At 38.7% G+C, this 26,361-nt stretch overlaps 3 protein-coding genes across 3 annotated transcripts; all 3 read right to left on the bottom strand.

Annotated features, from left to right (window-relative positions):
- Positions 1-4,683: 4,683 nt before the first annotated feature.
- On the bottom strand, positions 4,684-5,646 carry LOC149297725 (olfactory receptor 6N2-like). The gene has a single exon (XM_089488187.1). It carries the CDS (start codon positions 5,644-5,646, stop codon positions 4,684-4,686), a length of 963 nt encoding a protein of 320 aa, XP_089344313.1.
- Positions 5,647-10,085: 4,439 nt separating this feature from the next.
- On the bottom strand, positions 10,086-11,042 carry LOC149297724 (olfactory receptor 8U1-like). Its single transcript, XM_089488186.1, has one exon. The coding sequence runs from the start codon at positions 11,040-11,042 to the stop codon at positions 10,086-10,088; it is 957 nt and encodes a 318-aa protein (XP_089344312.1).
- A 6,760-nt stretch (positions 11,043-17,802) lies between these two features.
- On the bottom strand, positions 17,803-21,811 carry LOC149297723 (hydroxylysine kinase-like). Its single transcript, XM_089488184.1, has 4 exons — positions 21,469-21,811; positions 20,491-20,633; positions 19,374-19,557; positions 17,803-18,260 (listed from the first exon to the last, which is right to left on the bottom strand). The coding sequence occupies exons 1-4, from the start codon at positions 21,809-21,811 to the stop codon at positions 17,803-17,805; spliced, it is 1,128 nt and encodes a 375-aa protein (XP_089344310.1).
- Between the last annotated feature and the right edge of the window lie 4,550 nt (positions 21,812-26,361).

Genomic DNA, 26,361 nt, shown 5'->3' with positions numbered 1-26,361 from the left:
ACAGTTGATGACAAATTAAATAAAAAAATAATTAAATTAATCAAATTATTATTATTAAATATATTAATTAAGTAGAACTGAAGTGTGGATGAAGTACACTGTGAGAAATGGCAGGCTAAGGCTTACCAGTCTCACACAGAACAGAACAATCTCTCTGTAACGCTCGGATGCAGCACAGCAGCGTTGCCAAAGCAGTCACAGCGAAAAATGAATGGATCTCTCAGGCAAGCTCTGGTCTTATAAAGGCGCCTTCAGAATTCAAAAAACAGCAGCACAGGCATTGGCCGAGACCCTTAGCGTGACGTCACAAGAGTGAGCTGATTGGACAGACGAGGATCAGCTCACTCCTGTTTGAAATTCGTCTTCTCCTACGTTTTGCCGGCACTGTATTCTCTTCGGCGTGTCTTCGGAACGAACAAAAAAACGGCCTCTTCGTGCTCGTTTTCATGTTCGCCCGAAGACGAATGCGCAAGTCTAGTGGGAACACGACTGATAACAGTTGAGGCAGGACACATTGGGGCTGACCCTAGTTCAGGGGCGTCCAAGTTTTTTCTGCAGTGGGCCCCTTCATCAGAATTGTATACATGCGCGGGCCGCACTCATTTTTCTGTGAGAGAAAATATGGCCTTTAATAAGATATGCAGATTGAAATAAAGTAAATGACACAAAACCTTTACTTTTCCTCTCACTGATTTCTGGGCCTAGAAAGTTTTATCCTCTGAAGTGACTACAGATTCAGGATTCTGGATAAGTAAAAATTAAATAGCTCTATTTATTCTCGGGATGTACTGAAATGAAAATTCTTGACCGAAAATTCAGGGTTCACTTGAAAATGCCCCCCCACACAGACCTTTAAAAATAAAACAAATAACCACACTTTTAATAAAAGTAAGTAGCACACCAAAATTGTACAAAGATATTAAATAACAATGTTGCCGTTAGCAATCACACTCCTGTCATGCCAAGTCAGCCAGTGCATGCTGAAACCTAGATAGCTGCCCCCCTTGAGTATTGATGCTGCCAGTCGTATGGAGTCTGCACATCACTTACAGCCACCCTGTACCATGCCCCTTTACAGGGGGCCCGCAGGCCCCATGTTGGACGGGGCAGGGGGGTAGATAGTGATAAGGGGCGGGGGGGAGGCAGTGAGAAGGGGCAGGGGGGAGGCAGTGAGAAGGGGGGGGAGGCAGTGAGAAGGGGCAGAGGTGGTAGATAGTGAGAAGGGGCAGAGGGCAGAGATTTTCTTCCTTTCTTTTTTGGGGGATGGGGGGGCACCAGAGGAGTAGTCCGCACAGGGCGCCAGAACACTTAAGGCCGGCTCTGGTGGTAGCTTTGTGCTTTACCTCTTCTCTCCAGATTGCTCTTCTGATATGATTTTACTTTACTTGAGATGTTTCGGACTATTCATTCTTGCAATTTTCAAGCTATTCGTATAGTTTGCTAGTTTGTTTACCTCTGCACTGATATTTGTCTTTGTAAAGAATTACATGTGCTACATAGATCAAAATGAACATTCTAACAATAATAAACACAACAGTACTTTCCTTGAATTAGAGAGTCTGACTAACTAAAATGCAATTATAAGGCTTTTAGCTTTTTTAAAGTAGCAGAGCCTTCCAATAACAAGTTACTACACTACAAAATCTAATTTTGTGTTCATTTTTTATAGCATTTTTAGTGTTTTTGCTCTTATTTTACAGAAACAATAAACCATTTCCGAAGGAGAAAACTAATCTTAAGTGTGCATTTCTATCATTATTCCACTTTCATGGAAATGCTTTAGAGTGTTCAATTTCATCCAAAGAAAGATCAAAAGCGTTTAAGAGGCGATCAACGATCGCCTCCTAAACTTAAATGGTGTCGCTGGAATGCCTCGATCAGGAGGCATCCAGCGACACCAAACACTTACCTGGGGATGGACTGTGACCGCTCCGGAGAGCGGTCACAGCCGCAGCTGCCGGTGATCTTCTCCATCAGCAAGATGGCGGCGGTCCGGGAAAATTCAATAAAGAAAAACAATAAAGTCTAAAAAATTCGCTAGACGGTCTCCAGACCCTCTAGAGAACTCTGGCTCCACTTGCAGGTTGAATATAGGTACTGCATTCAACCATGCAAGTCAATGGAGCTCAGCTTTCTAATCACAGTGTGATTTGAAAAAATAAATTAAAAATAAAATAAAATTAATAATAATTAGAAAAAAAATAGTAAAAAACCAGTAAAATGTAAAAATAATTTCCCACTGATGTCACTATCAGGGGAACCTTCAAGTTGAAAAAAAATGTTAAAAAAATAAAAAAAAAAGGCAAAAAAAAATATATATATATATATATAAAAAATATATTTTTGTGAGCAAGTCCTAAAATTAGCATATTAGCTTAAAACAATTCTCGCATGGAAAGAGTTAAAATACTGGCATATTAAATGCCCATGGGGTGTCTACTTTTAAAAAATGTATGATTTGATGGGGTAAATTGAATTGGCCGGGTTCAACAAGGTCCCAATTAACACGGGGGGAAGGATGGCCACACATCTAATTTCCAATTAGAAAAATGCACACGTACCAAATGTGGCCTTTTAGTTCCCCCCAAAAATGACAAACCCATGCATGTGGGGTATCACTGTACTCAGGAGATGTTGCTGAACACATATTGGGGTGTCGTATGACAGCGGCATATACCAGGAGCTGTAAATTCATACATAAAGTAGGTGTGTGTGGGAAAAATACACACACAAAAATACTACTGCAAACTTTGAAAAAATGCTGGTGGTAAAATGTGTGCATGCAGAGTTAAAATACCAGCATTTAAAATACCCTGGGGTATCTAGTTTTCAAAAATATATGGCTTTATTGGGCATACTGAAATGGCCCGGCTCAAAGATGTACCAAATAGGGCATGGGCAGTGGATCCCCAAATGCCAAAGTTCAACATTGAAAAATGTGCATGCCCCAAATGTGGCCCTTTTGCCCCCGAACAGCCAGGCAAAATCATTCATGTGGGGTATCACTGCGCTCAGGAGATGTTGCTGAACACATATTGGGGTGTTTTGTGATAGTGACATATACGAGAACTTTTTAATTCATACCTGAAGTAAAATGTGTGTGACAAAACAAATGGAAAAAAATGACTATCACAAAGTTTGACAAAGACTGGTGGTAGATATGGTGCATGGAAAGAGTTAAAATACTAGCATTTGAAATACCCTGGGGTGTCTAGTTTTCAAAAATATATAGCTTTATTGGGCACACTGAAATGGCCCGGCTCAAAGATGTACCAAATAGGGCATGGGCAGTGGATCCCCAAATGCCAAAGTTCAACATTGAAAAATGTGCATGCCCCAAATGTGGCCCTTTTGCCCCCAAACAGCCAGGCAAAATCATTCATGTGAGGTATCGCTGTACTCAGGAGATGTTGCTAAACACATATTGGGGTGTTTTTTGATAGTGACATATACCAGAACCTGTTTATTTATACCTAAAGTAAAATGTGTGTGAAAAAACAAATGCTAAAAAATTACTACCATAAAGTTTGACAAAGGCTGATGGTAGAATAAGTGCTTGGAAAGGGTTAAAATACCAGCATTTGGAATACCCTGGGCTGTCTAGTTTTCAAAAATATATGATTTGATGGGGTAAAATGCATTGGCCGGCTTCAAAGATACCCGAAATGGCACATGGGGGGAAGAATTACCAGATTTGGAAAAAATGGCTTTGAAATAGCAAAACGCTACCTGTACTTATTGCTCCATAACGTGCAGAAAAAAGCAAAAAAACATAAAAACATTGGGTATTTCTAAACTCAGAACAAATAGTAGAATCTATTTAGCAGGTTTTTTTTATTACATTTTATAGATGAGTAAAAGATTTTTCAACTAAAAGTTAGAAACAGTCATTTTTTTCTAAATTTTTCACCATATTTTATACTTTTTTTAATAGTAAATAATATGATACAATCAAAACAATGTCATCTAAAGAAAGCCCTTTTTGTCCTGAAAAAAACAATATCTAATGTGTGTGGGTTCAGTAAACGGGAAAGAAGAAAATTACAACTAAACACGAGCAGCGCAGAAATGTTAAAACGGCCATTGTGACGAAGGGTACAAAAAGTAAAATCAGCCTTTGTCACGAAGGGGTTAAACTGACCCTGTTTAGGTGACCCATTCTAATTGCTCAGACGCTGCTTAACACATTCCTGCAGTGTCATAATTGTGGAGAGCACACAGAAAAAACTTTATTTTTATGATTCTATCATGAAAATGTAACAATATTTCTGACCTCATAACTCTTAATAATCATTTTATAGCATTCTTTGAAGATACCTGCTTGGATACTAGTCATCTTCCACCCACATGACCATCTTGTCTGTCCAAGTTTCCAGATAACGTTCATGGCAGGATCTGACCTCCAAAATGGAGTCAGAACCATGGTTTGATTTTCTTATATACAGTATGCAAGATGCCACCTTAACCCTCACTATACCCTTAATAAAGGCATTTGCATGATAACTTAAATATAAACAATATACAATAATACAGCAATTTCCACAAGTAATACTTATTATGCTGGAGCAGTTTTTATGAATGGATGCATTTTTCTAAAGCAAAACTTGAACAATAATTCAATTTTACAACAGAACCATGTTATTATCTGAAATGTACATTGAACTCAAGGTACACCACTGGGAACTATTTTTTTCTCTGCTTAACTTTTAATGTGAAAGATTTTTTGAGTGACTTTTTAATTTCTTTGTTTCTTAGACTATAGACAAGAGGATTCAAAAGTGGAGTCAAAACAGTATAATTGATAGCTACCAATTGGTCATATCCTGGTGTATACCTTTCTCGTGGTCTTACATACATAAAGGCTACACTCCCAAAGAAAATGAACACAACTGCGAGATGAGCTGTACATGTTGAAAAAGCTTTTTTTCGTCCTTCTGCTGTGTTCATCTTTAATACTGTGATAATAATTTGAATGTAAGTCAGTGTAATAAATATAGAGGTCAACACAATGATGCAAGAGTTAATGATAAAATCAGCAATGACATTGAGATATGTGTCCGTACAAGCTAAATGCAAGAGAGGTGATAAGTCACAAAACAGATGATGGATATTATTCGATCCACAAAAGGGCAGCCGAGAAACTAAAATCAGTTTAGTAACAGGACTCAAAAAGCCACATAAGAAACATCCACTCATTAGTTTTTTGCAATACTTGAAAGTCATAATAGTTGCGTATCTGAGAGGGTTACAGATAGCTACATAACGATCATATGCCATAACTGTTAATAGGTAGTTTTCAGTGATTCCCAAGGAGTGGAAAAAGTACATCTGAAAAAGACAGCCCATGAAGGAGATATATGCTCTGCCGGCCCAAAAAATTACCAATATTTGAGGAACTGTTACAGCAGTATAAAATATATCCAGTAAAGATAGCATACCTGTAAATGTGTACATGGGTGTGTGGAGATGTGGGTCAAACCAAGTGACAAAAGCTATTGTTATATTTCCAAAAATTATGAGCACATAAACACAGGCTAGAAACCCAAAAAGAAGTTGTTGGATAGATCCAAGACTTGAAAATCCCAAAATGACAAACTCAGTAACAGTATGGTTCATGTTGGATGAAAATAAATGCTGTATTTCCATGTCTGAACAAACAAAAACATGTCATCTGTAAAAACAATTAAGTTAACTAATGAGGTCAGTTACACAAATGCTATAGCTGCATTTTACTACCTGTTTTTCTCTGAAATATTAATATAATAATCATTTTCTCTCTCGTAGATGAAAATATAGAAAATGGTAGATTTCAAGGCTATCGTTTTACTGGAAGCAATTGAAATACAATAACTCATATTTCACCTTACAAAGTTTATTTTCGCAGAAATGGATTAGATATATGCATATAAATTGAGTCACCTCACTTGTAGAATGCTAATATTCTTTGAGCTGATATCAGTAAAGCAGGGAAGATATTGATTAGTGATTACTTCAAAACATTAACTTTGAGTCTCAGTATTTTCTTGCTGATGGTGTTCATCTCAGGGAGCAATTATGCTGATGACATAAGAAACAGAGTCAAATATAATTGTACCCACTGACGCAGCTCTTGTACATTGTATAATATTCTATACCTGGATTCATGTGTCCTTCAATGCTAATGAACATTGCCACTTATTAATTAAAAATGTGATACAATTTATATGTATTATTTACGCCAGTTATGCCAGCCAATCATTGAAAAGCCCCTTTCTTCACTCTATTAATTCTTAAAGGATTATCTCACACTAGCAATTGCTTACCTGCTAGTTTTACATGCTTTATGAAACATGATTTCAATCATTGTACAAAAAGCTTTTAAATCCAACATATATACCATTGGTAACACATCTTAATCTATAAACAAGCAAATCCCCAAAGTATTTAAATAATTATCTAATGAGTAAAAAGAAACATATACATTTAACAATCCAAGAAAATACTTTTGAGAATTTTGATGTTTTTTTCCAGTGCTACCCAACCCTTCCTGTCCAATTATTAAAACAAAATATTTTTGTTGTGTTATCATGCGGAAATTGTGATATTTACATTCTTAACAAACCAAACAAAATCCTAAAAAATATAATGCATTTACAAGAGTCTATTTCTGATATTCCACTGCACTGATTTTGTGTTTTGTGAGAAATCTTCAGACAAACTATATTTAAATACAATTATGGAACATATGGAATAAAATGTATTTAAATAAAATTATGGAACATATTAGTTATAAAGAAAAGATGGAAACGTTGAATATGCTTACGGCATAAAAAATGTGTCTTCGATATTATGATTATATTATTATACACAGACTTACAGGAACAATACTAAACATCCTTTGATGACCTGTTCTTTAACCCTTAAACGCCCCTATGGACATCCAGGTGTGTCCTTAAAAGGTGTGCCAAGATTCCTTTCATGAGGTACCTGTATGCCCTGACTTTATTGCAAAGATAGGGACATCTCCTGAGCATGGGATGTCAGACCAGAGCTGCCATAAGAAGCTCTGCGGCCAAGGAGGGGGACACAACCTCTATCTTTCATGAGTAAAGCCTTAAATGTAAATAACTTTTCAGGTGTTTTACTGAATTTTCAGGGTATGTTTTAAATCAATTCATACATCAATTAATAGTTTTAGTCAATAGTCATTTTGCCACATTACTCCCCCCCCCTCCCCAGAAAATGAGCTTTATCTCACAACCTTTGCAATTTGAGAAACCAAATCCATGAACTTCTAGGATTGGTTTGGGAAGTTAAAAACTCAGCTTGTGCAAAATGTCAATTGATTGATTGATGGGCACATTTTGGTGCATTAAGCTCGTTTTATATAAGGCTGTTCACATTAACTTTTTAAAAAACGTGTTAAATGTGAATAATGCTTAGTATTCTTTACCCAGAGTCCTGATGTCTTCAGGATATTTTTGAATAGATGGACTCTTGTTTTGTGGAAAGTTTAGAGCAAATCAATTAATAGTTTAATTCATTTACCTATGTTAAGCCATATCATTAATTTGCAATTTGGGGTTCCAAATGCCATGAAACTTTGTAGATTCTTAGGTTTGGGACGTTAAGTTAACTAAGGTTGTGGTAAATTTCAAAGGCAAATGATTGATGTTTGGGCACACTATAGTACATTAAGCTTTTTTTACATTAAGCTGTTCATGTTAAATATTTTAGGATTGTAAAAAAAAGTACTTACTTATGAATTACTTTTGGAATGCTTTACCAAAACTCCTGAGATGGTCTGTATATGTTTGAATAGATGGACTCTTGTATTATGGAAAGTTTGGAGCAAATCAATTAATAATTTAATTCATTTAATTCATTTTCATATGGTAAGCCATATCATTAATGGAAAGCATGGAGGAAATTGGTTCTTTTTTTTGTACGTTAAGCCACATTAAGCTTCCCCCCCCAAAAAAGCTTAAGACGTGGAAAACCAAAATTCTTGAAACATATAAAATAGGCCTGGATATCTAAAACTTCACGTTAAATGTTTTAAGATGTCACCTTAAAAAATCCTCACACTGTTCTAATAAGAGCATATAACTTTATATGTACATATATTTTTGTACACTTCCAAGTGTGGCTCATTCTTTTAACCCATTAAGGACAATGGGTTGTCCTTAAACCCATTAAAAACAATGCATTGTGAGCCCGTACATCTAATGCCCTTGATAAACATTCAACATGCCAATGTAAATGCTGTGTGGTACAAGTAGTGTTTACAGCATGGTATTAATATAAATGTTCTATGTGAATCAATGTGTACATATATTGACAACAAAATTGGGCAGAATGATTGTGCTGATCTGTTGTCAAATTATGTGTTTCTATATGAAATGTTAGGTTTATATCATGAAAATAAAAAACATAAAACCTATGCCAGTGGCCAATGCCCATCCTAGCACCTTGTCGCCTTATTATCAGAAACAATTAATGTATTTATTATAACAAAATAGTAGCAGATTTGAGAGTACTAAATCTAGAGCAATCAACACAAACAAAAAAAGATTTCTGTTGATACCTTGGACAGGTAATGGCTTTCCAGTGCTTAGATGTAAGGCTCCTTGTTCACAGCTTTAACATTTTTTGTTTATTTCCATGGTTGTTTTACAAATAGCAAAGAGCTTGAAGAAAATATCAGATTATCAGGATTTTTTTATTATTTTTTTAAAAATGAAATACATTTCAAATTATAAACAATCATAATATACAGTATCACATTTATTGTTTTAGAGATGAGCTATCCATACAGCAGTGTCATGGTGTCCATGTCACCATATTTTGGAAATTCATCAAACATAATTAAAATACTTTAATTCTACTCCTAATCTTAATAAAATTAACATTGTTCTTTTTGATTTTTTTTTTCTCCCGCTGGTCAGTAGGGTTTTATACCCATTTTTGTGACATTTGGGTAATTTGTAAGCAAGATATTTTTTTCTGATGTTAATTAAAATAAACTGAAAGACAATAACAATACATTCTAATTAAATATTTATCAACATGTGAGCATGTTGGTTTCTTGGCGCCTGAAAATATAAAAGCTTTTTGTTTCCAAAACAATACATTAATGATTGATCAATCAGTGAATGAATCAGTATGAGATCAAAGTATATGGTGAGGCTCTTTGTCATCAAATTACTTATAATACAAATTATGCCTTCATGATGCAATAAATAAATTGTTCAAGTTAGTTGAGTTGATCATGATTCTGCAGAATCAACCAAAGTTTAGAATTACTGGGTGTCCTTAGTACTTTGTTTACATTTAAAATATGTATGTATTTTTATAAACGTATTCATTCATACATGGGCAGTTAACACTTTTACAACATATTTTGACTTTTCTGCTAAAAAGGGAAAAGATCAAATATTTCAAAGTTGAACCAAATGGCTATAAGTACACATTATAGAAAAAAACAGTTCAGTTAAACAGTGGTTTATTTAAGATGTTTGTGTATACAAAAAGCTAGCTCATAAAACATTAATACACATACGTCCCTGAAATACTAAGAAAGACACAGATACCTACACATACTCTAGTATATCTTCATATATATATACCCAAGCCCATTACGAAAAAGTATTTATTTTATATAGCCATTAACATAACTAGAGTAAGGCAAGAGATGCAGGTGTACACCTGTAAAGGTGTAGGGACACTGTCCATAAATCCTATGTCAGTGTACATTACTTAGCTGTAAAAGGGCAATACAAATTGGTTAAATAAGCTTTATTGGAAGATACAGAGATTATGTTTCCAGTACAAATCCCTTGTAGAGAATGGTAATTAGGTTTCATCCAAAAAAATGGCATGATGTCATAAAAAAATGAAGTCACTGTGAAAGCACATGATGTGCTCAACATCACATAGTACCCAGTCCCCCATATACAGCAGAATGGGTTTTGTACTGCTTGCCTTGCCAACATTACTTATAGGTGCTTCCCTTTACTTTTGCCTTTGGCCCTCTGTGTGCCCCCTATCTATTATTTCTGGAGAGGCCACTGTGTGAAAGTGTCATATATTAGGGTTTGTGTAAATTATAGCCACTTTTTATTCCTGATACTTTGCTCTATGCATCTTGCACGAATCTTTTTAAATGCCTCTTTAACTTGATTATTTCGCACACTATAGATTAAGGGGTTAAGCATTGGAATAATCATGGTGTAAAAAACAGATACAAACCAATCTTGGGTCTCTGATGAGTCTGATGGAGGCTGCAAATACATATAAATGACAGTTCCGTACAGAATGAAGACAGACGTTAGATGTGATGAACACGTGGAGAATGTTTTCCATTTCCCTTTAGCTGACTGTATTGTTAATATGCTTGATATAATAAATAAATAAGAAATAAGAATTGTTAGAAGAGTCAAAACATCTGTAGACCCCACCAGAATGAACAGGAGGAGCTGAACTAATTTCTTGTCCCCACATGCTAATTTTATCAAGGGCGGTCCATCACAGAAAAAATGGTTGACTCTATTTGGGCCACAGTAATATAAATTCAAAATAAAGCAACAAAGAATAACAGATAAACCAAAACTTCCTATATAAGATATTGCTAGAAGCCAGTAACATAATCTCGGTGTCATTACAACTCTGTAAAGCAAGGGCCTACAGATAGCCACAAATCGATCATACGCCATAGAAGCTAGGAGAAGTAATTCGGTAATTCCAAATCCAGCAAACCAAAAGAGCTGAGCTGCACAGTGGCTGAAAGATAGCACTGTATTATTAGTTAAAAGGTTTGCTAAAGTCTGAGGTGCGATTACAGTAGCGTAACATATATCTAAAAAGGACAAGTTTTTTAAAAAGAAATACATAGGGGTGTTTAGTAGCGGATCTGTTTGAATAAGGGCAAATATACCAGAATTACCAAGCACTGTTACTAGGTAGATAAGCAGGAAGATACCAAATAAGCAATACTGCATCCGACGATCTTCTGTGAAAGTTTTAAGGATGAACTCAGTCACTGTTTCATTCTGCTTTCCCATGTTTTTCTATGGATCATCCTAAGAAACCGAACAACACAAGCTTAGAGTATTAAGTGATACATTCATAGCAAAGAAAGAAAGTGTTACAGGTTAGGTAGCTCACCTAGGTATCGTATTAATTGTTTTCTTGGTTTTTTTTCATGAAAAAATGGATTGCCTGCATTTAGTCCCCCAGATCCAGATTTTCTTGTTTCCTGTAAGGTGTGCACCTATGGAGAATATATAAAGTATATATATATATATATATATATATATATATATATATATACACACAACGCCGCACAATTTTGCATTCATCAATGTATGACTTCCCATACAAACCGAGTTCCGATGCATGCTAAAAAAATATGCAAAAAGATGATGTCAAATGCAACCGTTGCCGAGAAAAATATGGCAGATAAAACACATACCTTTTTATAATCCTGAAGTATTCAGTAACATTGCATGGAAATCTGAAAACATATACAGTTATATTATATCTACAAACTCAGATTGCCTTAAATATATAATCAGTGGGTTTTCCACATAACATTTCTAATTGATTCCAAAGGGGTTTGCAATCTTTGTTACATATATGGAAAAAATAAAGCAATTATCAGTATCATAATGATACTGTATATTTTATTTCATGGGAGCTTACTAGTTAGAAATGAAACACACAATGGAATTCATCATCTGTATTAATTTACTGAAATTTGTTTTAGAGCAAATTCTGGTGAAATAAAATATTTCGCCAGACCTTATTAATGTGTTATTGGCTTCTCATCAGTCTGGTTGTAGCTTGATGTCCAGGGGTTAATTGGGAGGAGGTTTAATCGCACCTCCCCCAACACAGTAATAAGGTTTTGGTAGCAGTATAAACTGCTTTGTGTGCCCACTATGTAGGAGGTGAGAGGAGGTTCTCACCCTATTGAGAGTGGGCCATGACGTGGCGGTGAGCTTAATTATGCTTTGTCCAATTCATATAACCAAAACCTCTCATTTATATTATGTTTATATATTTGTTGCCAACTTTATTAGGCTAGGTTTCCACTTGGGTTTTTGTCCTGCGTTATTTTCTTGATGAAAAACGCCACTGCATTTTCCTGCGTTTTGGCGTTTTTTTCTGGCGTTTTAGCCTTTCTGTGGAAATTGCTTTTTTGACCTTAGGCAGTTTTTCCAGCCTTTACACGTTGGAATTTTCACCCAGCTAAAAGGGATTAGGATAAATGGCTCCTCCTGATGTCATCTCCTTGGTAGAGTTCTACTTAAACACGCCCTGGCGGACCCTTTTGTCTCTTTTCTGTGGTTTGTAAGGCATGCTTTATTCCGAATGTCTGCTCCTCTAGGAAGATTGGCCCCAAATGATGGTGCAATTTGTTTGCTGTTGCTTTTGGCAGGCAGGATCCAGTTGGGTATGTTTGTTTGTAATGGCATGTTTGTTCCAAATGGTGTAAAATTCAATATGAACTTTGTTTTGTGTGAACTGTTTGTTTCCAGCCTATTTTTCGTAGGACACACAGATACTGGGTCCATCCTCTGCATTGTAACTGTGGAAAAAAAAACTCCATAAAAAACGCCAAGGCAAAACCCACATGGCTTTTTCAGGCTAGGTTTCCACTTGTTTTTTTTAGCTAAAAACGCCCATAAAAACGCCAATAGCGCCGCCTGGCGTTTTTTTAGTGAAAAAACGCAGCAGCCAGATGTTAGCTGTTCTTCAATAGGAAATCGCAGAATGCCATATCCACTTGGCGTTTTTTTGTTTGGCGTTTTTTCAGTCCTCTTTGGCGTTTTTCTGCTTTTTTGGGCTCTGTGGCAGTTTTTCAAAATCGCAGCATGTTGACACTCTGGCGTTTTTTGCAAGGAAATCTTGGCGTTTTTCTCCAATAGAAGTCTATGGGAGAGAAAAAACGCCATGAAAAAGCCATGTGGGTTTATTGCCTTGGCGTTTTTTATGGCGTTTTTCCACAGTTACAATGCAGAGGATGGACCCAGTATCTGTGTGTCCTACGAGAAATAGGCTGGAAACAAACAGTTTCACACAAAACAAAGTTCATATTGAATTCTACACCATTTGGAACAAACATGCCATTACAAACAAACATACGCGACGCATCAACTGGATCCTGCGTGCCAAAAGCAACAGCAAACAATTTGCACCATCATTTGGGGCCAATCTTCCTAGAGGAGCAGACATTCGGAATAAAGCATGCCTTACAAACCACAGAAAAGTAACAAAAGGGTCCGCCGGGGCGTTTAAGTAGAACTCTACCAAGTAAATGACATCAGGGGGCAGATACTTGCCATTTATCCTAATCCCTTTTAGCTGGGTGAAACTTCTAACTTGTAAAGGCTGGAAAAACTGCCTAAGGTCAAAAAAAGCAATTTCCACAGAAAGGCTAAAACGTCAGAAAAAACTCCAGAAAAAAACGCCAAAACGCAGGAAAATGCAGTGGCAGTTTTCTTGGCGTTTTTCATCAAGAAAAAAAACGCAGGACAAAACCCAAGTGGAAACCTAGCCTAATGGGCGTTTTTGCAAAAAAAACCCAAGTGGAAACCTAGCCTTAGGGTGAGAAGCGCAGAGAGTTTTTGTTTTATGTATACTCTGTATAGCCAATACACCGTATTTGCAGCATGCTCACACCTGTTTGGTTGGTCTCTTTTTACACATTTGTATTGTTTGAGCTAGCTTAGCGCACCAACATTTTTCTTTGCCTTGTTTGCATATATATAAAACATATGCCTTTGTGTGTAATCTCATCTGCTCCATACTCTCTCCTTGAATGTCAGAAATAAAATATGGTCACCCCAGCCCTCACTTGTAGATGCATTTCTAGTCTCCTGCGATGCTTTGATGACATCTTTGTCCCCAAACAGCTTGTCTGCACCCCCCAAACGTTTTGTCTGCCACCAGAAAACATGAGAAGAGAAAATCCTAGTGGTGTGGAGGGAGGGTCATCTCAGGGTGGGGGGTCATCTGAGGAGGAGGCCTAACCATATGTTCTATAAGGGGCCCCAAAACTTCTGATGGCAGTCCTCCATTTCAATAAGATTTACTTTAAGCAGCAACATCGTAGGATTTAGGGAGGGATCCAGGCCCACATACATACACATCCATGCTACAAACATACACAATTGTGTTTAATACACACATGCACTTACACATACAAACTTATGCTATTACACACACTTACACACTAATGCCATTACATATACACACACGTACACACTCATGCAATCATATGCACATTCACTGTAACATACATGCATTTATACTCATTCACTTCATCTCTCCCTGCCTCCTTCTCTATATCATTCTCACCCTATATCTATATCATTTTCACCCTTCATGCCTCCCTCCCTTCCTCACTCCCTTACCTTTCCCATTACTCCCTCCTCTAACCCTCTTACCTTACCAGAGGCTTCTTTCTTGCACAGTGTGTGTGAACACCTGGGTTTACCAATCCCCACACACACTGCATTTCCTCTTCCGTGAGCTTCATTTTTTAAGAATTTCGAAGCTTACAAAGGCACCCCAGTCCCATGTCTACTGCTATGCCCACCTGTATTCCAATCCACTGTGCCATCATCTTCGTAACTGCTACCAAAATGTGAACTGCTGTATACTACTAATCCATAACCACAGCATGGAGTAGAAAGGACCTATAGCCCTCCTATGTCTATCTGTCAATCACTTATTCTGTACCCTCCTACACACAGTCCCTTCTAGCTTTGTCTGCTGAAAGAGTACCAAAACAGGTTGTAATGATGCTAAATCCAGATTGTATGAATCCACGTGCACAAATCTGCTAACTATGACCCAACAACTAGAGGAATAACAAGACATTTTTACTGGAAACATTTTATTTTGGAATTTATATGAGTAGCTGTTCTATGGTATATTCATTATTCCTCCTAGCAAGATATCCTGGTCTCCACAAAGCATTTAAACTTGCCAAGAGTCATTTTTGGTTGCCTGAATCTTCAAAGAGTGTTGTAGCATATGTGAAACCTGTTCCAGATGCAAGGGATCTAATGTTTGTCTGCTGAGATTATTAGAGTTGTTAGCAGTTCCCGATCTTTCCTGGATATCTGTCTGTAAGTAGACTTACCTGTTTCCAAAGCTGTAATTTATGATGGTAGTGATGGACTGCTTGACTAAAATGTTGCATTGAACCCCTCTCCAGTTGTTATTGTTCACACCATCATTAAAGTAGTACAACTGAATGGTGTTCCCTTTACCAGAATTTCTGACAGTAGTCTGTTTATGTATGATTGCAGAAGCATTTCTGTCACACACAGTGTATTGAACACACATTGTTTACTGCATTTCAACCAATGACTAATGGACAAACCAAGCATACGACCCAGACCCTTGACCTGTATTTGTCCTCCTTTGCAAGTTAACTGGAGGATATCTGGGCCTCATATAACGAAAGGCAGGCATGACTCAACTGGACTGTCACCTTTTTTTTTTTGCAAACTATACCTATAACCCTACCTTGCTGGTTCCCCCATAATTACATATACAAACTGAATACCCACCTACTCTCTTATTTCAATGCTCTAGAATTATATCAAAAGAGCTTAGACGAGCCATGCCTCTGCTGTCAGTCACCATTACAGACCATCTCCATCCTATGAACTAGGTGACCATTATTTTCTTTTTGTGCTCCACTAATATATTGAGGATCACCTGTGCATCTATGAAATTGGGAGCAAGGATTGTGGAATTGCATAGTTTTACTGCATCAAACCCTCCTACCAGGGGTGTAACTAGAAGCCTCAGGGCCCCGGTGCGAGAATCTGTTAAGGGCCCCCCCAACCCAATCGACCCTCCTCTCACACCATCTACCCCCTCTCCCCCGCTTCTCCCCCCCCTTCTCAGGCTATCTACCCTATCCCTACCCCCTTCTATCTACATTTTTTTTTGTTTTTATTTCCTTTTATTCGCCAACCTGACCCCCCCCCAGTTATGCACATCTGCCCCAGGCTTGCCACTCTACCCCCTATATGCCTCTCTGCCTCCAGAAATGCCTTATACCCCTATACGCCATAAAAGGCATTTATGGAGGCAGAGTGGCATATAGGGGGTTAAAAGGCATTTATAGAGACAGAGTGGTATATAGGGGTTACAAGGCATTTATAGAGGCAGAGTGGTATATAGGGGTTAAAAGGCATTTCTGGAGACAGAGTGGCATATAGGGGGTTAAAAGGCATATCATGGGGCAGAGTGGCATATAGGGGGGTATAAGGCATTTCTGGAGGCAGAGTGGCATATAGGGGGACACACTTACATACACACACATGCCGATTTTTTAGTTTTTAACAAATACAAAAAAATATTATACAGTTTGTACAAAAAGTACATTAGTTTACTGCTCTTCTGCTTCTCTTCACTTCCGTCCTCTGGTAGCTGCACACAGTTCTCTTCTCTATCCTGACAGGAAGTCACCGACCCGACATCCAGTGCTCCAGCAGTCTGAGTGCGAGGGGGCGGAGCTTTCACCCCTCACGCTGCTCCCATCACTATGCGGCCATCAGATTGCTGGGAATGTAATCTAAACGGCCGATGCGTGCTGATGCCGCCGGCCGGAGTTACTTTAACACTTTTTTTTTTATGTAATATGGCAAGCTGGATCGGCTTGCCATATAAAGTAAAAAATAAAAGTATTAAAGCAGAACTGGCCGGCGGCATCAGCACGCATCAGCTGTTTAGATTACATTCCCAGCAGTCTGATGGCCGCATAGTGATGGGAGCAGCGTGAGGGGTGAAAGGTCCGTGCGAGGGGGCGGAGCTTTCACCCTTCACGCTGCTCCCATCACTAGGCGGCCATCGCACACGGCTGCTGGGTGCTGATGCCGCCGGCCGCTGGCCGGCACTGCTTTAATACATTTTTAAAATTTAATTTTAAAATTAAATTAAAAAAACAAGTATTATAGTAGCGCCGGCCAGCGGCATCAGCACCCAGCGGCCGCTTAGATTAGATTTCGGGCAGCCTGGGGGGCAATTGTCCCCCTGCCCAACCCACCCCTGGCGCCGGAGGCGGCTTCCAATCCCGCTCCGCCGGCCGAATCTGCGGGCCCACCGGGAAATTTCCCGGTATCCCGGTGGGCCAGTCCGGCCCTGCTTGGGCCCCCTTGAGTGGCAGAACTCCAGGGCCTGGTCGCAGTCGCGACCCCTGCGACCCCGGTAGTTCCGCCACTGCCTCCTGCCTAACTATTGGCCCTACCACTACAAGATTTTTCATTTTTTTGCAAGTACCCCTTAAGCTTCTAACTCATTTCCAACCCTTTCTCCACTTAACATGAAAAAAGAAAACATAGCTTCATACATATGCTCCAAAATGTAGGTAGACTAAAGACTTATAAAGAATGACATTATCGTTAGATATTCAAGAACTAGAATAACTAAGGGATGAGGAAGGACTTATTTGATAAATGGATGATGGAGCAAGAGTGGTCTCACCATGATTGGGATAGCTTTTCTGGAACTAAGCAGTTTGCACACCCTGAAAATTCTGTTATATTGAAAATATGAGAAATATATACATAGCACGCATGCTGTAGAAGCATATTTGATATACAAAGGGGATTCAGTTAAATGTTCATCTTTAATAATTGCAGTTTGGTTGTTTGTACACTTTTTATAGTGGTAAAGAAAATGTTAATATAAAAGTAGCTGATACATGTCCAACATACAGTTGTACAGCTTGTATAAATGTTGTACTGTTGTAAAATTAAACAAGCATTATTTCAAATGAATTTCTAGAGAAATATATCAGTGTGCTTCTGAGTTATATGAACGTGCGGTTTCCGACCAAACCTTCTCTACAGCTTCTTTGCCTATCTCTGTCAGAGTCACTAAATGCTTCCATCCAGTTTTTGCCGTGATCATCAAATATTCTTCATTCTGTGGACATAACAGGACACTGTGCCTGGCCATCACAAGTGACTGGGCAAATCTACAACAAACCAAGTTGAATAAAGCGTCTCTTTCTTCTTTTGTCAGTTCAATAACACTCTCAAATCCTGCGAGTGCATATCCCCCTGCACAGATAGGATCACTGCTTTCAATCATCATATACATGATTGTTATTGCAACTTCAAAAATATAGTAGCCTTCACTCATATCGCTAAAGTCCAGAACACCAGACACTTTGTACTGATCACATCCAACAGAAGTACTGGTCTTTTGCATTAGTATATTATAATCATTGAGGTCTCCATGATTTATACCTAAAGAAGAGAAGCAACGTGAACAGACATTTTAAAAACATATCCATTCTTGTCAGTAAAGTCCACTAGATCCCCAAAGAAGAAAAGTCAGCACAAACATTGCAAGTAGTAATGTTTTAAGCTATTGGTTTCCTTTTAAGTCAGTCTTGGTTTGTGCCGTGCCACTCACCAGCTTGGCCACCTTTATCTGACATAATTGAATAATGGGGTGTGTATGTGTGTGTGTATATATATATATATACCGTATATACACACACACACACACACAATAAAGCAATATTTTTGTTTTTCCAAATTCAGTATTTTTACCAAAATGAATATTCCTGCAAAAACAGAACATTGCAACTATTTCCTATTTATGCTTTAAGGCTCTATAACTTTATTTGCTGTACTTTTTTTCAAGGCATGTTTTGGACTCAATTTTTTAAAAGATACATTAAAAATTCATCATTTGGACTACCACTTTGACACAGGATCGACGTACTTTTGGGAAACTCAGTCGATTACCATCCCTTAGTATAGCCTTTACATTCTGGTTGGAAGATGTGTGTGTGCCTGCCCCAGAAGTGGCTGGCCCCATCTCCCTGATGTTGCATTTACCTCTGTATCAAAGTGTATGTGAAAATGAAAGGTGCCTGCATGCTAGACTAGCTTGCCAGCATGCCTGAAAAATCTTCTGATCCCTGTTTAAATTCAAGGACTATTACACATTAGGAATGGCACATATTATGCAATATTATTGAATCTAAAATATCAAAATAGCAATATTGAATGTACAATATCATATTGTCCCTGTTTTCTTCTTCCCCAGTGTTAAGCCTCTGCCACCAGTGGTGGTGGCTCTTCCTATAAACCTCTGTAGTCTAGTCGCTCAGAGATCTGTTCCTTCATTGGCTCAAATCCAAGGACAGGTGGTCACGAGCCACAGAGTCACGTAACATCATGTTATGTGACCCTGCTACCTTCTAGCCTCGGGGAGGCAGGAACGCAATGAGGTCACATAACGCAATGTAACATGACCACTTGGCTCATGATCAAGTGCAAAAATCTGAGCAGCCATTCTAAATGGAATTGCATCAAATTAAATCCCTTTTCAGTAAACAAGATACTTACATTTGCGAAAGTTCTTTAGGTTTGGTGCCACGGATGTCTCGTACTGTTTAATTACTCCTTCAATGAGATCACGTAATCTCTCCTCTTTAATTGCATGAACATAATTCCTTAACAAGGGCGTGTTAGACAAGTTCCAAATAAAATCTCCCCGATCAAATATTTTTTTGTTTGAAAAATTGAATTCCTAATGTGAAAAACAGAATTGTTCCTGAATATTAAAATATACTCTTGTAATTGTAACTTTTGCAAATGGGCTATAACATGCAAGTTATGAGTAACTACAAAAACAGTAAGTAAATCAGATACTTTAGATACTTTAGATTCTGTCCAAAGCCTTGGTGCAACTTAATTTACAGGCTGATTGGGCACAGACAAAGAAGAATTAGAATGTATTCTCACTGGAAAAAAATATACTCCATTCACTTACACACTCAAGTTAACGCACTTACACAATCATAATAACACAAACATACAGCTTACACTAACATACACTTACTCTTACTTATATTCACTAACATGCACACACTTCCTCTCGCACCACGTACACCTACACATCCATGATAACACACAAATACACAATCATGTGTGTATACATACAGTGGATATAAAAAGTCTACACACCCCTTAAAATGCCAGATTCTTGTGATTTTAAAGAATGAGACAAAGTTAAATCATGTCAGAACTTTTTCCACCTTTAATGTGACCTAGAACGTGAACAATTCAATTGCAAACATCACAAGAGCCTGGTATTTTAACAGGGGTGTGTAGACTTTTTATATCCACTGTACATTTTCATTCCAACATACATACATAATCCCTCCCTTACCCTCTTACTCACTTGCTCCCTCACAGCTATGTTTTTCTGGCTACTCGCACACCGTGCCAGCAGCCTCGCTTTTACTGCTGGGTCAAGTATCCTCACATTATGTGACTCTGCTGCTTTGCTGCCAGTCTAATGTTCATATTTAATGTTCATTAATTTTATTTTACTCTTGAATGCCATAAATCATAAGCAACTGTGTGCAGTACAACAAATGATCAAAAGAGCTAGATAAACCAGTTTTACACAACATCAATATTTTTATCAAAAAAAGCAACTGAACTGGAGATAGTGTACCTTATTTAAACATTCATCAATAACTGCTGCCATTCGCCCAATGTTAAATAAAATGTCAGGTGTCGCAACAATTTTAGCCACTGGTGTTCCGGGCAAATAGGTCAGCAATCTCACCACATGTTTCTGTGTTGCAGATCCATTGCCTATAAATAAGAAATACACATACTTTTATTTTATTTGGCTGAGATTATATAAAAGTAAAAAGTCCACTAGGGGGCGCTCGTATGTTCCATTCAATGAAAAATAAAACAGAGAAAAAAATATATAGTGGCTGTTTCTATACACCACACACACATTGGTATCCTACCAATGGACCCTTCAAACCAGAAGAATATACGGATGTGACCAGATTATCGCCAGAAATTACGGGCATCTTGACACTTATTTAAGTGTAAGTATATCTCCACTTGTTGCGTACCTAGCGCTATATACACAATACACTATTGGATTCTTTTCTGGTTTGTTTCCTCGGTATATATTCCTGTATATGGACCCCAAGGCCATCTCTATGACGCACTGAACCCCATCAACACACTGTGAGTGGGAAATCTGCGATACGCAGGGCATAACACACTGTTTTACTCCTACACTATATATTTTTTTCTCTTTTATTTTTCATTGAATGGAACATACGAGCGCCCCCTAGTGGACTTTTTGCTGTATTACTTCAACACCCGGAGAGTGTTGCTTAAGGGTTGCAGCTGTGGTTCCAGATACACAAGGAAAGTCATTAAGGTTGATTATTCCTACCATTCACTATCCTATTCCCTATACTGGTTTTTCTCACCTTTTTTACACATATTATATAAAAGTAGTAAGCAAAAGATATCACATTACATTTATTTTTCGAGCGCCAGCAGAATCTGTAGCGCCATAACACTATATAATTTGCCAATAAAATAAACACATATTATTCATACTGATACAAAAGCAGAAGAGGACACCGCTCTTGTAGTAAGGGTGATGTGGAGATCTTACCTATCGCCTCGTAAGACAGGATTTTACCAGTATTTGTGAAGACAGGTCTAGGAGTAGGAATCCCCACGTTGGATAAAAACATCATGACATGTGTCTGAGCTTCAATCAGTTCTACATTCTTACTGTCTTCACCATTTGTGATCTTCATTACATATTCTGGGCAGTTGCAGGTCCCGTCATTTTCTGCTCGTATATAAAAATTCTGGTCATCGTAACTCGGAAGAGGCTTAACTCCAGAGGCTTTTAAATTAAACAAGGACTCAGCCAGCCTAATTACTTGTGATTCACTAAGGCATGGCTTGCTGGCCACCACTGAATTTCCAGATTCATTTTCTGAAGACATATTTGGTCTACGTATAAAAAAAGACAACATCAAGAAAAAGCATATACAATGGACATATAGCTAATTATAACTACAGTATATATATATATACATACATACATACATACATTTTTTAACATGCATATAATGGGTGATTTTTCGCAAACTATTTCCAATATTAACTGTGGCAACTATATGTTAAATATATTTTTGGATTGATAAGATATGGTATATGGCATAGGTAAAATTTAAGGCTAATAGGAGACCCTGCACAAAATACTACAAACATCTATGATCGAACAGGTTTTGATATGTCCCCGATCCCTGGAAGCCTAGCTTAAAGTTTGCAACAACACCTAGGACCTATTTATACCCAGGACTGTATCTATAACAAGGGGACATCCTCTACGGCTGGAGGAAAGAAGGTTTCTACACCAGCACAGACGGGGGTTCTTTACAGTAAGAGCGGTGAGATTATGGAACTCTCTGCCAGAGGAAGTGGTGATGGTAAACTCAATAAAAGAGTTCAAAAGGAGCCTGGACGTGTTTCTTGAAAGCAATAATATTACAAGTTATGGATATTAGATTAATAGGGACAGAACGTTTATCCAGGGATTTATTCTGATTGCCATATTTGGAGTCTGGAAGGAATTTTCCCCCTGGTATGGGGCAATTGGCATCTGCTTCATAAGGGTTTTTTGCCTTCCTCTGGATCAACACAGTAGGGGCACAATATGTATATAGGTTGAACTTGATGGACTTTGGTCTTTTTTCAACCTTATGAACTATGTTACTATGTTACTATGTTACTAACACAACTCCCTTCAATGAGCTGTCACTATAACTGAACTCAACGCAGACCGATCAGTCATAACATTATGACCACTGACAGGTGAAGTGAATAACTATGATAATCTTACTGTCAGTGGGTGGGGTATATTAGGCAGCAAGTGAAAATTTCATCCTCACAATTGATGTGTTAGAAGCATAAAAAATGGGCAAGCGTAAGGTGAACTGGCAACAGGGTCATGGGCGGCCAAGGTCATTGATGCACGTGGGGGGGGGGCGAAGGCTGGCCTGTGTGGTCAAATGCTGGTTCTGATAGAAATGTGTGAGAACACACAGTGCATCGCAGTTTGCTGCGTATGGGGCTGCATAGCCACAGACCAATCCGGGTACCCATGATGACCTCTGTCCACTGCGGAAAGCCCTTAATAGGGTACATGAGCATTAGAACTGGACCACGGAGCAATTTAAGAAGGTGTCCTGGTGGGATGAGTTGAGTTTTCTTTCACATCACGTGTGTGTGTCGCTTACCTGGAGAACACATGGCACCAGAATGTATCCATGGAGGCCCCCACCTCGCAGGTTACAGAACTTAAAAGACCTGCTGCTAATGTCTTGGTGCCAGATACCAATGGTCTAATGGATTCTGTGCCTTGACGGGTCAGGGCTGTTTTGGGGCAAAAGGGGGACCTACACAATGTTAGACAGGTGGTCATAACATTATGGCTGGTTGGTGTCATTGTGCCTAGAAAAGTGTTATTTTCCCTCTGCTTGTTATACTGTTGTACTTAACCCCAGGGTCAGTTTTCGCAACAGTTTCTAGTTAGGCCCCTGGTGGCCACCATATTCACCCAACTATTTGCTCATCTATTAAATATAAGCCAGTATCTATAATAGAATAACACTTACAAAGTAAAGGTGGTAAAAACTATACCTTTATTGGCTGACGTATAATGCCACAGGCAGGCTAAGTGAACCCGTCCGTGGAAACCCTCCCGATGTGGCTGTCAGTGTGGCAAAGCCTGTCCTGGTGTTTGTGATTGGGTGTCAGTGTGGCAGAGCCTGTCCTGTTGTGTGTGTGTTTGGGTGGCGGTGTGGCAGAGCCTGTCCTGGTGTGTGTGTGTGTGGGTGTCGGTGTGGCAGAGCCTGTCCTGGTGTGTGTCTGTGGGTGTCAGTGTAGCAGAGCATGTCCTGGTGTGTGTTTGTGTATGGGTGTTGGTGTGACAGAGCCTGCCCTGGTGTGTGTGTTTGGGTGTCGGTGTGACAGAGCTTGTCCTGGGGTGTGTGTTTGGGTGTTGGTGTGGCAGAGCCTGTCCTGGTGTGTGTACGAACACAGAAAAGAAGCCCAGCACTCCAATCAGCTTCCAATCCTTAGGTTACTTTATTCAAAGAAAGCAAAACAAAAAAAGCAATGTTTCGGCCAAACAGGGCCTTTGTCAAGCTCAAAAGGCCCTGTTTGGCCGAAACGTTGCTATTTTTGTTATGCTTTCTGTTTTTGTTTTGCCCTTTTTCCTGCTAGCTCCTGGCTTCCTGGGAGTTGAGTGCTGAACCATTTCTTCTTTTTTTTAACTGTCCTGGTGTGTGTGTTTGGATATCGGTGTGGCAGAGCCTGTCCTGGTGTGTGTTTGGGTGTCGGTGTGGAAAAGCCTGTCCTGGTGTGTGTGTTTGGTTATCTGTTTCCTTAATTTACAGTAGGAACTATTTCATTTTTACTTATCCAGAGATAAAACGCCCTCCTGAATTTGTAGTGACTTCAGGGGACAAAACATTCAAGGCCCTGAAATCATTTAGTGGAAAAGATAAGGTATTGTGTTATTTACTCTATAATATTTATTTCAAGGATTAGTCGCACTGGTTTCAGGCTTCCCATGTTGAATGACCAAGTATTATGTATATGTATGTACATATATGTTTTTTCATAAAAATGGGCTGCTCAGTCTGAAATGCCCGGGCCTATTTTTTGTCCCAGTCCGGGCCTGCAGAAGAATAATACTTAGGAACTCCAGATTTTTTACACAAATTAGTTCACAGTCCGTTGGTAGCCATATAATGTTTAGAACAGGCTATCTATGACCATGTAATACCTAATCCAGAGCTGTGTTGGTAGAATAAACCTTTGTTATTCAATCGGAAGCTAGGGCAATTGTTTGAAGGTACTCTGAAGGTGCACTGTGGTTACTTTCACTGTAACTGTGGTTGATCAGGTAATTGGCGATCAGGGAATACAAGCACTGAGACATTATATATTAAATATTTCTAACACCAATTACCTATTTTGATATGTACAAAGATATAAAAATAGACTTTGTGTGTGTAAATGAACTGTAATCAAATCAATCCTTTTCTTCAGATGCTGCAAAAAATGATTGTTTAAAACAAGTCCCTAGTCAAAATTGATTAATAAGTGTAACCTTTTATTGGCCCAACAATAAAAAAAACTTTCTGGTCTAGGAAAGATTTTATATAAATACAACTCAGTTATGGGAGAAAAAAATCATTATAAAATAGTTATTTCCATCAAAAATGGCCATCACTTTTATAGATCAATGTCAAATCCTGGAGGTGCTGTAATAGACAGAATAAAAGAATAAGTTAAACTTGGGTCGTGGTTTAGGTCACTGAGTGGGGGAGGTCTGCGACATCATCAAACTTTACAGCTACTAAAGGAATTCTGTGACCGTGGAGTACTTGGAATTCGGACTAAACTCGAAGCGTCGGGAGATTTGCAACATTTGTTACAAACAAGCCATGAATACCGTCTAAAGTTAATAAATACTTCTGATAAACATGTCCCTTTCTTAGAAGGTACAGAGCAACAATATTTGTGATTGCTCAATGCAGTTAGTGGTTTTCTGTAAAGATCGGGTTTCAGAAGCTCGGGAAGTTTGGAATTCTTTTTTCTGGAATGAGCTACACAGAAAGCAAGAGCAACTTTCACAAACAGTTGGACTGCTTTCCTTTTAATGCTCTTAAAGTAACACACACGGGATCGCTGCTGTTCTGGAATCGAATGGGTTAAGATTGTGAGAGTGTATCTGCCACGCGATCTAATCTTAGTGCCATATAACTGTACCTGTCACTCAGCCAGTCGTGCGTGGGTCAGATCCTTCGTAAAGCAGTGTGGGCAGCGCTCCTGCGTGGACGCGCTGTGGACGTAGCAGGCTTGGATCGTTATTGTATCCGCTAATCACAGAATCCGATCATCCTCCTTTCGGGACTTGCAGATTTCCTTGCACGCAGCGTGGATGAAATGAACTTTGCCCACTGTCACGCCAGAGACCTCCCCACAGTGTAACTTTACCTTACCCCGCTATGGAAGCTCGTTAACGCTTTAAGAGCCAGAGACTTGAGTAACTGGGAGTAGTTGCCAACCGGTTACTGCCATTATCAACGATAGATTGTAGTTTCTGAATGTTCTAATGTTTATTACTATACATTTAGATTCGTTGCCAACAGTGGACGAAGTAAAGTAGCCAAAAAAAGAAAGGCAGACCTGGCTAACCCCCTGAGTGCCTGATGGCTGGGTTGGATGTGTTGCACACCCCTTGGTTGATATGAGCCTCAAGAGATGTAATTGACCCTTGGAGTCAAAATACTGTAAAGCAGAGTTTTGCATGGATTGTTCACCCAGTAACTGGCTCTGGTTTATCATCCGTGAAACGATGATGATGATTTACACTTAAATCTTAGACGAAGCCAGCATGTAGAAAGGTTATGTGCCTAGTGTTTTAGGCTCCTGGTTAAGGGAGGGCTGGCGGGTGGGCAGGTGCCCCCTGTGCCCCTTT

Source organism: Sceloporus occidentalis, unplaced genomic scaffold (genome assembly GCF_023333645.1).
Source record: "Sceloporus occidentalis isolate IW3139 unplaced genomic scaffold, rSceOcc1.0.p SCAF_37, whole genome shotgun sequence".
In the NCBI taxonomy this organism is placed as follows: domain Eukaryota; kingdom Metazoa; phylum Chordata; class Lepidosauria; order Squamata; family Phrynosomatidae; genus Sceloporus; species Sceloporus occidentalis.
The sequence above is the reverse complement of the archived record's forward strand: the minus strand, read 5'-3'. Positions and strand labels throughout refer to the sequence as shown.